Genomic DNA, 17,194 nt, shown 5'->3' with positions numbered 1-17,194 from the left:
TTGTGTTACTACTGTGGTGATTCTACACATGTTATCTCAGCATGCTCTAAACGTCTTACTAGGGTTGTTAGTCCTGTCGCCATTGGTAATTTGCAACCTAAATTTATTCTATCTGTAACTTTGATTTGCTCACTGTCATCGTATCCTGTCATGGCGTTTGTAGACTCAGATGCTGCCCTGAGTCTGATGGATCTGTCATTTGCCAAACGCTGCGGTTTTGTTCTGGAGCCATTAGAAAATCCTATCCCTCTTAGGGGTATTGATGCTACGCCTTTGGCAAAAAATAAACCGCAGTTTTGGACACAGGTTACCATGTGCATGACTCCCGAACATCGGGAGGTGATACGTTTTCTTGTTCTGCATAAGATGCATGATTTGGTTGTTTTGGGTTTGCCATGGTTACAGACCCATAATCCAGTCTTGGACTGGAAGGCAATGTCGGTGTCAAGTTGGGGCTGCCATGGAATTCATGGAGATTCCCTGCCCTTGTCTATTGCTTCTTCTACGCCTTCGGAAGTTCCGGCGTATTTGTCTGATTATCAGGATGTCTTCAGCGAGTCTAAGTCCAGTGCACTGCCTCCTCATAGGGAATGTGACTGTGCAATAGATTTGATTCCTGGCAGTAAGTTTCCTAAGGGGAGACTGTTTAATTTGTCGGTACCTGAACATACCGCGATGCGTTCATATATCAAGGAGTCTCTTGAGAAGGGGCATATCCGTCCTTCTTCTTCCCCTCTTGGTGCGGGATTCTTTTTTGTGGCCAAAAAGGACGGATCTTTGAGGCCTTGTATTGACTATCGGCTTTTAAACAAGATCACTGTCAAATTTCAGTATCCTTTGCCGCTGTTGTCAGACTTGTTTGCCCGGATTAAAGGTGCCAAGTGGTTCACCAAGATAGACCTTCGTGGTGCGTACAACCTTGTGCGCATTAAGCAAGGCGATGAATGGAAAACCGCATTCAATACGCCCGAAGGTCATTTTGAGTACTTGGTGATGCCATTTGGGCTCTCTAATACACCTTCAGTTTTTCAGTCCTTCATGCATGACATTTTCCGGAAGTATCTGGATAAATTTTTGATTGTTTATCTGGATGATATTCTGGTTTTTTCTGATGATTGGGACTCGCATGTGGAGCAGGTCAGGATGGTTTTTAAGATTTTGCGTGAAAATTCTTTGTTTGTTAAAGGCTCAAAGTGTCTCTTTGGTGTACAGAGGGTTCCCTTTTTGGGGTTCATTTTTTCCCCTTCTGCTGTGGAGATGGACCCAGTCAAGGTCCGAGCTATTCATGATTGGACTCAACCCTCGTCAGTTAAGAGTCTTCAGAAGTTCTTGGGTTTTGCTAACTTCTACCGTCGTTTTATCGCAAATTTTTCTAGCGTTGTTAAACCATTGACGGATATGACCAAGAAAGGCTCTGATGTAGCTAACTGGGCTCCTGCTGCCGTGGAGGCTTTCCAGGAGTTGAAACGCCGGTTTACTTCGGCGCCTGTTTTGTGCCAACCTGACACCTCACTTCCCTTTCAGGTGGAGGTGGATGCTTCGGAGATTGGGGCAGGGGCCGTTTTGTCGCAGAGAGGCCCTGGTTGCTCTACTATGAGACCTTGTGCCTATTTCTCCAGGAAGTTTTCGCCGGCAGAGCGAAATTATGATGTGGGCAATCGGGAGTTGTTGGCCATGAAGTGGGCATTTGAGGAGTGGCGTCATTGGCTCGAGGGTGCTAAGCATCGTGTGGTGGTCTTGACTGATCACAAAAATCTGATGTATCTCGAGTCTGCTAAACGCCTGAATCCTAGACAGGCCCGCTGGTCATTGTTTTTCTCCCGTTTTGACTTTGTGGTCTCGTATTTACCAGGTTCTAAGAATGTGAAGGCCGATGCTCTGTCTATGAGCTTTGTGCCTGATGCTCCTGGAGTCGCTGAACCTGTGGGTATTCTTAAGGAAGGAGTTATCTTGTCAGCTATTTCTCCTGATCTGCGGCGTGTGTTGCAGAGATTTCAGGCTGGTAGGCCTGACTCTTGTCCATCTGACAGATTGTTTGTGCCTGCTAAATGGACCAGCAGAGTCATTTCCGAGGTTCATTCCTCAGTGTTGGCAGGGCACCCGGGAATTTTTGGCACCAGAGATCTGGTGGCCAGGTCCTTTTGGTGGCCTTCCTTGTCAAGGGATGTGCGGTCATTTGTGCAGTCCTGTGGAACTTGTGCTCGAGCTAAGCCTTGCTGTTCTCGTGCCAGCGGGTTGCTCTTGCCCTTGCCTGTCCCGAAGAGACCTTGGACACACATCTCTATGGATTTCATTTCTGATCTTCCGGTGTCTCAGGGCATGTCTGTCATCTGGGTGATATGTGATCGTTTCTCCAAGATGGTCCATTTGGTTCCTTTACCTAAGCTGCCCTCCTCTTCTGATCTGGTTCCTGTGTTCTTCCAGAACGTGGTTCGTTTGCACGGCATTCCTGAGAATATTGTGTCGGACAGAGGATCCCAGTTTGTTTCCAGGTTCTGGCGATCCTTTTGTGGTAGGATGGGCATTGATTTGTCGTTTTCGTCCGCTTTTCATCCCCAGACTAACGGACAAACGGAGCAAACTAATCAGACTCTGGAGGCTTATTTGAGGTGTTTTGTCTCTTCTGATCAGGATGATTGGGTGACCTTCTTGCCGTTGGCTGAATTTGCCCTTAATAATCGGGCTAGTTCCGCCACCTTGGTTTCGCCATTTTTCTGCAACTCTGGTTTCCATCCTCGTTTTTCCTCGGGACATGTGGAGCCTTCTGACTGTCCTGGGGTGGATTCTGTGGTGGATAGGTTGCAGCGGATCTGGAGTCATGTGGTGGACAACTTGAAGTTGTCACAGGAGAAGGCTCAGCGTTTTGCCAACCGCCGCCGCGGTGTGGGTCCCCGACTTCGCGTTGGGGATTTGGTATGGCTGTCTTCTCGATTTGTTCCTATGAAGGTCTCCTCTCCCAAGTTTAAGCCTCGCTTCATTGGTCCTTACAAGATATTGGAAATCCTTAATCCTGTATCCTTTCGCCTGGATCTTCCGGTGTCGTTTGCCATTCACAACGTATTTCATAGGTCCTTGTTGCGGCGGTACGTTGTGCCTGTGGTCCCTTCTGTGGAGCCTCCTGCTCCGGTGTTGGTTGAGGGCGAGTTGGAGTACGTGGTGGAGAAGATCTTAGATTCTCGTCTCTCCAGGCGGAGGCTTCAGTACCTGGTCAAGTGGAAGGGCTATGGTCAGGAGGATAATTCCTGGGTGGTCGCCTCTGATGTGCATGCGGCCGATTTGGTTCGTGCCTTTCACGCCGCTCATCCTGATCGCCCTGGTGGTCTTGGTGAGGGTTCGGTGACCCCTCACTAAGGGGGGGGGTACTGTTGTGAATTTGCTTTTTGGCTCCCTCTAGTGGTTACTAGTGATTTGACTCTGGGTATGTCAGTCATCCCTTGTATGCTCACCTGGGCCGTTAGTTCAGGGGTGTTGCTATATAAGCTCCCTGGACCTTCAGTTCAATGCCTGGCAACGTTGTAATCAGAGCTAATCTGTTGTGCTCTTGTCTACTGATCCTGGTTCCTGCTAGATTAAGCTAAGTCTGCTTTCTTGCTTTTTGCTATTTGTTTTTGTTTGCATTTTTGTCAAGCTTGTACATAATCTGTATCCTAACCTTGCTGGAAGCTCTAGGGAGGCTGGAGTTCTCCCCCCGGGCCGTTAGACGGTTCGGGGGTTCTTGAATTTCCAGTGTGGTATTTTGATAGGGTTTTTGTTGACCATATAAGTTATCTTACTACATTTTGCTATTAGTAAGTGGGCCTCTCTTTGCTAAACCTAGTTCATCTCTGTGTTTGTCATTTCCTCTTACCTCACCGTTATTATTATTATTTGTGGGGGGCTTGTATCCAACTTTTGGGGTCTATTATCTGGAGGCAAGAGAGGTCTTTGTTTTCCTCTTCTAGGGGTAGTTAGTCCTCCGGCTGGCGCGAGACATCTAGCGACCAACGTAGGCATGTTCCCCGGCTACTTCTAGTGTTGGCGTTAGGAGTAGATATATGGTCAACCCAGTTACCACTGCCCTATGAGCTGGATTTTTGTACTTCGCAGACTTACTTGTTCCTCTGAGACCCTCGCCATTGGGGTCATAACAGTGTAGTACCTGTCATCATAAGAGGTCCCCCCAACACCTCACTCCCAGTGTGCACAAGTATTCTTACTGCACTCACCTCACACAGGTATGACAGTGCAGGGAGCAGATTCCTGAAAGCACAGAAGTATGTCAGTGATTCTCCACCCCTACCATTCCTTCCTGCGCTCACACTGGTCAGACCTCCAAGTGAGATCCTTCTGCTTCACAGAGCTGTGAGTGTGGGAAGTGTCAGCAGCAAGCGTGCTTCTCAACAATCTGCTCCCTGCACTGTCAGACATACTGTATGTGAGGTGAATGTAGGAAGGGAGCAACTCACATACGTTGTCCACATTGGGGTGGGGAGTTGGACGTATGATGATAGGTAGTGCATGAGCTCAGCCACTTGGAGGACGGATAAAGCTTGTAGACGGAATAACGCCAGGGAGCATGCTTCAGCAGATGAAAGCTTGTTATTTTTTCAATGGAGCATAAATTTTAATAAGGTCGGGGTCACACTTGCGAGTACAATGCGAGAAACTCGCATGAATAACCGGTACTGCCATCAGCACTCAGGACCGGAGCGTGCAGCTGCATGTATTTCTATGTATTTTTATGCGACCGCACACTCTGGTCCCGAGTGCCGGTGGCAGTGCCGGGTATTCATACGAGAGACTCGCGCAAGTTTCTCGCATTGTACTCTCAAGTGTGACCCCGGCCTAACTGTAAATTACAAAACCATTTATTTCCACCTTTTCTGCTTGCTTAAATGTATTCTTTATGGAGGCACAACCCCATTAAACTTGTTAACTATCTAATAACAATGAGGTCTAGTGTACTAAATGGGTCTATAGTATGGTAACATCACTCTAGTAATTAAAGTGTTAAAACCCATCTGTATGTTCATCTAGAAACTCAAGGGTTCAATTCGGTTCGATAGACTGATAGATTTGGAGGTTTGAGAAATATTTTTTATTTTGACATTTATGAGCATTTCCAGAAGTTTCTTTCTTTCCTATGGGTCTTGGGTCACGTAATACTGATTCACAGACATCATAGAAAAATAGTTCAAAATGTACAAACAAGATTTCCCATCTGAGAACACATAGAGAGTACAAAGTGAAGTAAAATAGCGTTTCTCTCTGAGCAACATCGAGGTGAATGTTAGAAGGCAGAAAAGACAAGCGCGATCATTAAAGTAGAGTACAAAGGCACAAAGGTCAAGCGCGATCTAAAGAGGAGTGAAACTGTGTTCATCATGATGAAGCGGGAACATTAAAATTATTCTATTCTTTGCGAGCTTAAAAACATTTTAAATTGTTGCATATTACAGTTTTATTGTGTTTTGGTAAACTGACATTTTTGGGTACATACAGAGCTTTGATGACTTTTTATTGCCTTTTTTATGGTGGTGCGACAACCAAAAAATTACAATTCTGGTCTTCTTTATGGAGTCCACAGAATGGATATTTAATTTTATATTTTGATGAATCAACTTATCAAATATGAGTGTTTGCTTTTTTTTATTTTCCAACTTGATAAAAGAAGTGATTAGATTTATTCTTTAGATTTTTCTAAACATTTTTTTCAATTTGAATTTTTACTTCCCATAGAGGTCAAACCTGCAATTGCAGTATGTGGAGAAAATCTCATTCTACTTTGAAGTTAGGGGTCTCTAAATTGTCGATGTTCGAGAGCCCATTCAATACAGACGCATCCGACATAGGACATCATTATTGCCCTACGTAAAAGACGAGTTATTGGTAATGCTTTTTTCCTTTTTACAGCTATCTGAACATGTTAAGCAAGTCTGCCATAAACTTTCCAAAGATGAAAGAGTTTCTACCTGCTGCAAGAAAACATCAATAGATGCTCTCCTCTGCTTACATTCCATGCCTGCTGCTGAACCCATTAAGCTTTCAAAACTTCAGCTCCCAACCAGTGAAAAACTGTGCAAGAAAGGCAAAAACCAGGAGCTTAAAAAGTAGGTGAAAATTTCAGGATAAATGATACATATTTAATCAAGCATATACCATATATACTTGAGTATAAGCCGAGATTTTCAGCCCATTTTTTAGGCTGAAAATGCCCCTCTCGGCTTATACTCTAGTCATTCTCCCAGGGGGTCGGCAGGGGAGGGGGAGCGGCAGCTGTCCATTATACTCTCCTGCTCCCGGCGCGGTCCCTGCTTCTCCAGCGCCCGCAGCTCTTCCTGTACTCAGCGGTCACATGGTACCGCTCATTAAAGTAATGAATATCGTTGCAAATCCACTCCCATAGGGGTGGAGCCACATATTCATTACTTTAATGAGCGGTAACCGTGACCACTGAACACCGGAACAAGCTGCCGATGTCAGAGACCATCACGGAGAAGCAGGGATCGCGCCGGGAGGGTGAGTATAACGGGGGAGGTGAGCCTTGCGATAATCACCTGTCCCCGTTCCACTGCTGCACGCCGCTCCGTCATCCGGGTCCCCTGGCTGTGACATACAGGTCAGAGGGCGCGATGATGTGTTTATTGTGCGCGCCACCCTCTGCCTGAACAGTCACTGCCAGAGGACCGGGAAGACAGAGCGGCGTGCAGCGGTGTAACGGGTACAGGTGAATATTGCAAGTGTCGGTGTCCCCGCATGCCCAGGACAAGAGGTGGGTATATCATTTTTTATTTTAATTGCAGCAACAGCATATGAGGCAAATGTTTCTATGGAGCATCTTATGGGGCCATAATCAACCTTAATGCAGCATTATATGGGGCAAATGTTTCTATGGAGCATCTTATGGGGTCATAATCAACCTTTATGCAGCATTATATAGGGCACATTTTCTATGGAGCATCTTATGGGGCAATAATCAATCTTTATGCAGCATTATATGGGGCAAATGTTTCTATGGAGCATCGTATGGGGCCATAATCAACCTCTATGCAGTATTATATGGAGCAAATGTTTCTATGGAGCATTTTATGGGGCCATAATCAACCTTTATGCAGCATTGTATGGAGCAAATGTTTCTATGGAGCATCTTATGGGGCCATAATCAACCTTTGTGCAGCATTATATGGGGAAAATGTTTCTATGGAGCATTTTATGGGGCCATAATCAAACCTTAATGCAGCATTATATGGGGCAAATGTTTCTACAGAGCATCTTATGGGGCCATAATCAAACTTAATGCAGCATTATATGGGGCAAATGTTTCTATGGAGCATCTTATGGGGCCATAATCAACCTTAATGCAGCATTATATGGGGCACATTTTCTATGGAGCATTTTATGGGGCCATAATCAAACCTTAATGCAGCATTATATGGGGCAAATGTTTCTACAGAGCATCTTATGGGGCCATAATCAAACTTAATGCAGCATTATATGGGGCAAATGTTTCTATGGAGCATCTTATGGGGCCATAATCAACCTTAATGCAGCATTATATGGGGCACATTTTCTATGGAGCATTTTATGGGGCCATAATCAACCTTTATGCAGCATTGTATGGGGCATATTTTTGTATGAAGCATTTTAATGGGCCCATCATAAACTTTATGGAGCATAATATGGGGCATATTTTATTATGGAGCATCTTATGGGGCCATCATGAACTTTATGGAGCATTATATGGGGCGTATTTTGTATGGAGCATCTTATGCGGCCCATCATAAACTTTATGGAGCATTATATGGTCTCCTGATTCAATATGGATATTCAAAAACACTTAACCTACTAATGTCTCAATTATTTTTACTTTTATTGGAATCTATTTTTATTTTTGAAATTTACGGGTAGCTGCTGCATTTCCCACCCTAGGCTTACACTCGAGTCATTAAGTTTTCCCAGTTTTTTGTTGCAAAATTAGGGGCCTCGGCTTATATTCAGGTCAGCTTATACTCAAATTTATATGGTATATATAAAATTAGTATGCAATACAAGAAGTACATATGTCAGTCCACATGTCAGACTCTTCCATCCCTTCTCCCTGTGAATGGCGGTTCTATGCCACCCTCAGGGCCAACCCCACCATTTCCTTGTCCAAGTTTTCATGCTGCCTTCCCTATTTTCTGTCCACTAATATACCCATTCTCACTATGGGGAACTTTACCATCCTCAATTAATTTCATCTCCCCATCTGCTGCTTATGATCTATCTCTAACCACCTCTCACAACTTACTAACTCACATATCCATTTAAACAGAATCTGGCTCCACTCACCATATGACTTTTCTAAGTCTTCTCTCCTGCTCTGATAAAAAACCTTCTTTCCTTCCCTTTTAAGATTTATAACCCTATTTAGGTTACCCCTACATACTGGACACATAAAAATGTTCATTCCTCAGCACAAATGACATTGTGGGTTATAGATAATTTAGTGGCAAAACATTTATAATTGGTGAAGAAATTTGAACTTGATGGACCTAGGTCTTTTTTCTTTTTAAAATATTTGTATTTGCTTTTATATTAAAACTGGGATTTGGGAAAGGCTAGGAGGAAGGGAGGGGAAGGTAACAATGGACAGAGGAAAGGATCAGTAAAATTAGAGAACCCTTATAACAGTTTCCATCATGCGAATACCAATCTTCACATTTAAATGGGTATCATACTTAAATGTACTTAATTCAAAGGAAAGAGATATCATTTTTTTCAACCTATGTAAGACTGGGCAATGTGTAAAGAATTTCCAGCCATATTTGTCCACAATCTCCTCCATCTGTCCTGATTTAGCTGCTTCACATCCTATTCCTGCACATCTCTTCCATTCTCTCTCCCCAACAATCACTACCCACTAAAATATTGAACCTCTCTCTTCTAGTATATTTTGTTCCTATTTAAAACTTGCTGTCAGTATCCCATTACTTAAAAAAACATCTATTGGCCAGTACTGCTCTAACAGATCTTTCTCTAATCTCTTGGTCTACTCTTGTCTAATCCACTATCTTTAAGATTATTTTCTTCTTGACCCTTTACAATACATTTTCCACTCCTTATGCTCTACAGAAGCAGCTTTTAATAAAGTCTATAATGATCTATTAACAGCTAAATCTAATGCTCACTACTCTATTCTGACTCTACTCTTTTCTGAATCTAACTGCAGCATTTGACCAACTGCACCTACTCCTCCTCACTTTACTCCACTCCATCGGCCTCAAGTATATAAGAAAATAGCACAGTAAAGATCAAAAATTAGGAAAAGGTGCAAGTACAACTATAAGGCCACAATGGGTATAAAAGGGGCTGTATGAAGACCTATTAGTGAACACAATGCCACTATGTGGAAATGCCAAGTATTACACATACAAATGAAGACAGACTGTCCCAAAACAAAATGGAAAGTAAGGCAGGAGCATAAGAATGTGGTAGGCACAATTGTGCACTGGTAGATGAAAATAACTAAGTGAAACGGTTACCTGTGTGGTCACGTAGGTGAATGCAGGAATGCGCCCCGACGCGCGCTTCGGATCAATTCCTTGTTGAGTGTTTGCAGGCACTCTCTGAATGTTGTTAGTGACATTTTTTACCCATTCTTATTTTTGTCTCAATAAAAATAATGTTTTATTCTTCACAATCATTGTCCTATCATCCTTTGTGACTAGTGTTGAGCGATACCGTCCGATACTTGAAAGTATCGGTATCGGATAGTATCGGCCGATACCCGAAAAGTATTGGATATCGCCGATACCGATACCCGATACCAATACAAGTCAATGGGACACCAAGTATCGGAAGGTATCCTGATGGTTCCCAGGGTCTGAAGGAGAGGAAACTCTCCTTCAGGCCCTGGGATCCATATTACTGTGTAAAATAAAGAATTAAAATAAAAAATATTAATATACTCACCTCTCCGGAAGCCCCTGGACATCACTGCTGGTAACCGGCAGCCTTCTTTGCTTAAAATGAGCGCGATTAGGGCCTTCCATGACGTCACGGCTTCTGATTGGTTGCGTGCCGCTTATGTGACCGCCACGCGACCAATCAAAAGCCGTGACGTCATTCTCAGGTCCTAAATTCCGAATTCTAGAAATTTAGGACCTGAGAATTACGTCACGGCTTGTGATTGGTCGCGTGGCGGTCACATGAGCGGCACGCGACCAATCAGAAGCCGTGACGTCATGGAAGGTGCTGAACGCGCTCATTTTAAGCAAAGCAGGCTGCCGGTTACCAGCGGTGATGTCCAGGGGCCTCCGGAGAGGTGAGTATATCAATATTTTTTATTTTAATTCTTTATTTTTTACATGGATATGGATCCCAGGGCCTGAAGGAGAGTTTCCTCTCCTTCAGACCCTGGGAACCATACACTGGGAACTTCCGATTCCGATTCCCGATACCACAAAAGTATTGGATCTCGGTATCGGAATTCCGATACCGCAAGTATCGGCCGATACCCGATACTTGCGGTATCGGAATGCTCAACACTATTTGTGACCTTATGTTCACGTTTTCCTCCTCTTTGACATCTCTGTAGGCAGACATATTACATCACTTCAAAAATCTAACTGTTCAGACCTCTGCCTTCCTACAATTTTCTTAGGATCTAGTCACTTCCACCATTTGACCACCCATACTCTCAGTAGCACTTTGTATCTGACCATAGATTGATACTGGCTAATTACTGGCTCTTGCGGCTTTACATGAGCACCCTTATTCATTATAAAAATGGCTGAATTTACATTACAAAAACTTCCTTTGAGATTGTATTATCATGTGAGCATGTGAGCAGGAACCCTATTCTTTTTATTTGAATTGGATTCACAAATTTTAAAGCACCAATGTATATAATAATGTTTATTACTGCTATTGTGATGTCTAGTGCTGCTATAGAAGGGCAGTAAGCTGTGCGACAGGTGGAGCAGAGTATGAGCGATGTTAGTAAATGATTGATTAATGGTAGATCACCCTTGTCATAAAATGCCAAAGAGGATTAGAAGAGTCTGAGGGGCTGATAAGTGAGAGTCATGGTAATGCTGTGTCATACAAAGATTTGATTCAGTAAAATGCTAGCTGCATGGCTGGGTAACAGTAGATGAATGGTTTGGCAATAGAATGACTACCCATGTCCCCAGTAACAAACAAAAAAGGACAAAAGGTTACTGCCTCCCACATGTAAATGTCAGCCACAAGCAGACATACAGCCTGGCAAAAAAAGAAGGCCCGTTGAACTGAACAGAAAATTGTCTATGTCATATCTAGCTAATAGTTGTCATTAGTAGTATTGACTACATATAGGTTGTTACGCGTGGGCAATAGTAAGGGTCACGGAAGAGCAAGAACTGGAAACCATCCTGTACTGCTGTTGGTGTGGTTTGTAGTTGAGGGATATCTGCTCACTTGCAACAAAGGTTATCTCTTTTGCACAGAGAATGAACATTGCCATCACAAGGAAAAGCTTATTTCCATGGGTGACAAAAGCATCTGTCAGAAAAGTGCCCACAAGATTAGATGATTTGCCACACTATAGGGAGAATAAACCACTATCCCTCTGGCAGTAATTGTTTATGTCACATATATAATGTGTGTTGGACCAGAACTCATAAAAAAAGGTCCATTGGTGACTTTTAGCGATCCTATCTAGTCGAACACAGAGTGGATCAGTTTTGAAGCCTAAAGGAGTAGCTGGCTCGGGTGTCTTCATAATTTTTCTGTAGTCAAGGTCATGTGATAGAGTGTCAGGTGGCATTTGCCTTGACAGGCCTCCATGAACTATAACCTGTCCCTGGCTCTATCCTCTCTATATGAAGCTAGCTATTGAACCCGTTCTACGCCTGGGTGGCGAGCATTTATATTGATATATGGTCTCCATCCTGGTATGTGCTGCTTCCATCCTGCGCCCTAATCTTGTCATGTGCTGCTACCATCTTGTGCCCCCATCCTGTCATGTGCAGCCCCCATCCTGCGCCCTCATCCTGTTTTGTGCATCTCCATCTTGTCATGTGCTACTCTCTTCCTGAGCCCTCATCCTGTCATGTGCTTCTCCCGTCCTGCACCCCCATTCAGTCATGTGCTGCCTTCATCCTGCGCCCCATCATGTCATGTGCTGCTCCCATCCTGCACCCCCATTCTGTCATGTGCTGATCCCATCCTGCGCCCCCATTCTGTCATGTGCTGCTCCCATCCTGTGCCCCAATCCTGTCATATGCTCTCATCCTGCGCCCCCATCCTGTAATGTGCTGCTTCCATCCTGCACCCCCATTCTTTCATATGCTGTTCTCATCCTGCGCCCCCATCCTGTCATTTTCTGCTCCCATCCTGCACCCCATCCTGTCATGTGCTTATCCCATCCTGTGCCCCATCCTGTAATGTGCTGTTTTCATCCTGCATCCCCATTCTCTCATGTGCTGCACCCATTCTGTGCCCCTATTCTGTCATGTGCTGCTCCCATCCTGTGCCCCATCCTGTAATTTGCTGCTCCCATCCTGCACCCCCATACTGTCATGTGCTGATCCCATCCTGCACCCCCTTCCTGTAATGTGCTGTTCCCATCCTGCGTCCCCATTCTGTCACGTGCTGCTCTCATCCTGTTCCCCCATCCTGTTATGTGCTGCCCCATCCTGCGCCCCCATCCTGTCATGTGCTGCTCTCATCCTGTTCCCCCATCCTGTTATGTTCTGCCCCCATCCTGTGCCCCCATCCTGTCATGTGCTGCTCTCACATCTTGCGCCCCCATCCTGTCATGTGCTGCACGCATCCTGCATCCCCATTCTGTAATGTCCTGCGCCCATCCTGTGCCCCCATCCTGTCATATCCTGCGCCCCAATCTGTCAAGTGCAGCTCCCTTTTTGTGCCCCCATTCTGTCATATGCTGCTCCCATCTTGCACCCCATCCTACCATGTGGTGCTACCATCCTTTACCACCATTCTGTAATGTACTGTACCCATGCTGCGCCCCATCCTGTCATGTGCTGCTCTTATCCTGTGCCCCCATCCTGTCATGTGCTGATCGCATCCTGCACCCTCATCCTGTAATATGTTGTTCCCATCCTGCTTCCCCATTCTGTCATGTGCTACACCCATTCTGCGCCCCCATTCTGTCTTGTGCTGTGCCTATCCTGCACCCCCTTCTGTAATGTGCTGCACCCATCCTGCTCCCCCATCCTGTCATGTGCTGCTCTCATCCTGTGCCCCAATTCTGTCATGTGCTCCCATCCTGCGCCCCAATCCTGTCATGTGGTGCTCATATCCTGCGCCCCATTCTGTCATGTGCTGCACCCATCCTGTGCCCCCATTCTCTCATGTGCTGCACCCATCCTGTGCCCCCATTCTGTCATGTGCTTCTCCCATCCTGCTCCCCCATTCTGTAATTTGCTGCACCTATCCTGCGCCCCATTCTATCATGTGCTTCTCCCATCCTGTGCCCCCATTCTGTCATGTGCTGCTCTCACATCCTGTGCCCCCATCCTGTCATGTGGTGCTTAGTGTTGAGCGATACCGTCCGATACTTGAAAGTATCGGTATCGGAAAGTATCGGCCGATACCGGCAAAGTATCGGATCTGATCCGATACCGATACCTGATACCAATACAAGTCAATGGGACTCAAGTATCGGAAGGTATCCCTGATGGTTCCCAGGGTCTGAAGGAGAGGAAACTCTCCTTCAGGCCCTGGGATCCATATTAATGTGTAAAATAAAGAATTAAAATAAAAAATATTGATATACTCACCTCTCCGACACAGCCTGGACCTTACCGCTGGTAACCGGCAGCCTTCTTTGCTTAAAATGAGCGCGTTCAGGGCCTTCCATGACGTCACGGCTTGTGATTGGTCGCGGCCGCCCATGTGACCGCCACGCGACCAATCACAAGCCGTGACGTAATTCTCAGGTCCTAAATTCCTAATTCTCGGCTTGTGATTGGTTGCGTGGCGGTCACATGGGCGGCCGCGACCAATCACAAGCCGTGACATCATCTAAGGCCCTGAACGCGCTCACTCTTAGGAAGGAAGGCTGCCGGAAAGAAGCCGAGGGTGAGTATATTCCTATTAGGTATATACTCACCCTTGGACGTGCCCTGCTTCTTTCCGGCAGCCTTCCTTCTTAAGAATGAGCGCGTTCAGGGCCTTAGATGACGTCACAGCTTGTGATTGGTCGCGGCCGCCCATGTGACCGCTCACGCGACCAATCACAAGCCGTGACGTCATCCCTCAGGTCCTAAATTCCTAGAAGGGAATTTAGGACCTGAGGGATGACGTCGCGGCTTGTGATTGGTTGCGTGGTAGTCACATGAGCGGCACGCGACCAATCAGAAGCCGTGACGTCATGGAAGGTGCTGAACGCGCTCATTTTAAACAAAGAAGGCTGCCGGTTACCAGCGGTGATGTCCAGGGGCCTCCGGACAGGTGAGTATATCAATATTTTTTATTTTAATTCTTTATTTTACACATTCATATGGATCCCAGGGCCTGAAGGAGAGTCTCCTCTCCTTCAGACCCTGGGAACCATACACTGGAAACTTCCGATTCTGATTCCCGATACCACAAAAGTATCGGATCTCGGTATCGGAATTCCGATACCGCAAGTATCGGCCGATACCCGATACTTGCGGTATCGGAATGCTCAACACTAGTGGTGCTCCCATCCTTCGCCCCATTCTGTAATGTGCTGCACCCATCCTGAGCCCCCATCCTGTTATGTGGTGCTCCCATCCTGTGCCCCTATTCTTTCATGTGCTGCTCCCATCCTGCGTCCCCATTCTGTCATGTGCTGCTCTCACATCTTGCACCCCCATCCTGTCATGTGCTGCACCCATCCTGCGTCCCAATTCTGTAATGTGCTGCACCCATCCTGCGCCTCCATCCTGTCATGTGATGCTCTCACATCCTGCGCCCCATCCTGTCATGTGCTGCTCCCATCCTGCGCCCCATTCTGTCATGTGCTGCACCCATCCTGCACCTCCATCCTGTCATGTGTTGCTCTCACATTCTGCACCTCCATCCTGTCATGTACTACACCCATCCTGCGCCCCATCCTGTCATGTGGTGCCCCATCTTGTGCCCCCATCCTGTCATGTGCTTCCCCCATCCTGCGCCCCCATCCTGTCATGTGGTGCTCCCATCCTGCGCCCCAATCCTGTCATGTGCTCCCATCCTGTCATGTGCTTCTCCCATCCTGCACCCCAATCCTGTCTTGAGCTCCCATCCTGTGCTCCAATCCTGTCATGTGGTGCTACCAACCTGTGCCCCCATTCTGTCATGTGCTGCACCCATCCTTCGCCCCATTCTGTCCTGGGCCCCATATGCTGTTCCATAAAGGTTGATGGGCCCATAAGATGCTCCATAGCATAATATGCCCTGTATGCTGCTCCATAAAAGTTAATAATGGCCCCATAAGATGCTCCATAGCATAATATGCCCCGTGATGCTGCTGCTGCTATAAAAAAAAAAAAAAATGACATACTCACCTTTTGTCACTGGGCGCCGAGTGCCGGGGCCAGAGCAGGCGGGGACACTGGCGGTGTCAGGTGCCAGAGTCGTCGCTGGCTCAGGCCCCTGTCACTTGCGATATTCACCTGTCCTTCTTCCACCACCGGGCGCCACTGTGTCTTCCGGGTCTCTGCTGTGATGTTCAGGCAGGGGGCATGCACTAACCACATCATCGTGCCCTTTGACCTGTACGTCACACCCAGAGGATGAGGAAGATGGTGCCCGGCGGTGGAACAGGGACAGGTGAATATCGGATACTCACGCTCCCCGTCATACTCACCCCCTCCTGGCATGTCCCTGCTTCTCTGTCGGAGATCGCAGTATGCGTTCAGTGTTTACCCATACTGCTATCTCCTGGGCTGCACCACTCTGTGGGGTCCAGACTGCGCAGGCGCTTGCACCGTCTATAAAGGCTTTGGACAGAGTGACACTCCCAGCGTTATATTATAGATGATTATTGTACAAAAAGTCCCATACCAGAAAATATTGTAAAAAAATGTCATGAACCCTGACCACCGTCTCAAGTTTGTTTGTCCAAAGTCCTTTAATTATATTTTGTTTATATATTTTCATTAATTACCCATTTTACTGTCTTTCTGTTACATTATTAAAAAAACTGTTTCAGTACAGTTTATATGGTAAGTTTTATAGCATCTAACAAAATTGCATTTCATGTCAATCTTCTATCACCTATCATGACACCTACTGTATATGAATCAAGACTGTGAATATCAATGTATTGTTTGAACTCTTTAAGTGAAAAGCTTTATGCCACAGTTTCTATTTGTGATACTTTAAGGATGTCAGAAGTCTTCCCCCTCCCCCCCCAATCATGAATACAGTGTTAGAAGATAGTTCTGAACAGCGTCGGACTGGGGTGTCTGGGGCCCACCAGAGGAATGGACTCTAGGGGCCCACCCTACAGCTATATGCAAATATCTGTCATTATAGTGGAGCATCGGCTGTAAAACACCGGCGGCTGCTGCACATCTACTATGTGCCCCAATAACTGGGATGTATAATTATGGTAGTTTACATTAATGGGGTTCTTGGTTAAAACAAGTTATCACTGATCCATGGGCTCCACAGGATAGGTGATCGCTTAGATCCGACCATTAGAAATTGCACCGATCGGAAGAATGGGGAAGTTTTATCCCTGACAGGACACTTTTATCACTATTTTAAAATGCAGCGGCAGGTGGGATTTCTGACCGCAGCTCCATTCATTCTCTTTGGGGCTTCCAGAAAAAAACAAGTGCAGCCACTAAGGGAATGAATGGATCAGTGATCTAGTCGGACATGCCACTCCAGTCTAATGGGGATAAAAAGTTCCACATTTTGCGGAGTGGGTCCAAGCAGTCAGACCCCCCACCAATCAATACGTTATCACTTATCCTGTGGAGAGGTGATTACTTTTTTCCACAGGAAACCCCTGTAAGTGCATCTCCGCCGCTGTGTACAAAGCATTACAACTCTAATGGAAATAAAGATTCTTCTCCTAATTAATATCAGAGAGAACAAATGACCGCCATACACAACACAATCCACTATACCAAGACCAATAATACCACTTACAGGAAGAAATACCACCACACCATGACCAGACCACATAGTGACCGAATAATACTACATACAAGGGACAAATACCACCGCACCATGTCAAGACCACATATTATCACCACTTGGT

At 45.9% G+C, this 17,194-nt stretch overlaps 1 protein-coding gene across 1 annotated transcript in view; it reads left to right on the top strand.

Annotated features, from left to right (window-relative positions):
• Positions 1 to 17,194, top strand: part of GC (GC vitamin D binding protein) — a 319,641-nt gene that overhangs the window by 183,266 nt on the left and 119,181 nt on the right. Inside the window, exon 8 of the mRNA XM_077276816.1 lies at positions 5,893 to 6,089. Within this exon, the coding sequence (XP_077132931.1) occupies positions 5,893 to 6,089 (197 nt within the window). The remainder of the gene's footprint in view (positions 1 to 5,892; positions 6,090 to 17,194) is intronic.

The sequence above is a fragment of the Ranitomeya variabilis genome, chromosome 1 (assembly GCF_051348905.1).
Source record: "Ranitomeya variabilis isolate aRanVar5 chromosome 1, aRanVar5.hap1, whole genome shotgun sequence".
Classification (NCBI taxonomy): Eukaryota; Metazoa; Chordata; class Amphibia; order Anura; family Dendrobatidae; genus Ranitomeya; species Ranitomeya variabilis.
This window is presented reverse-complemented; position numbering and strand designations above follow the sequence as displayed.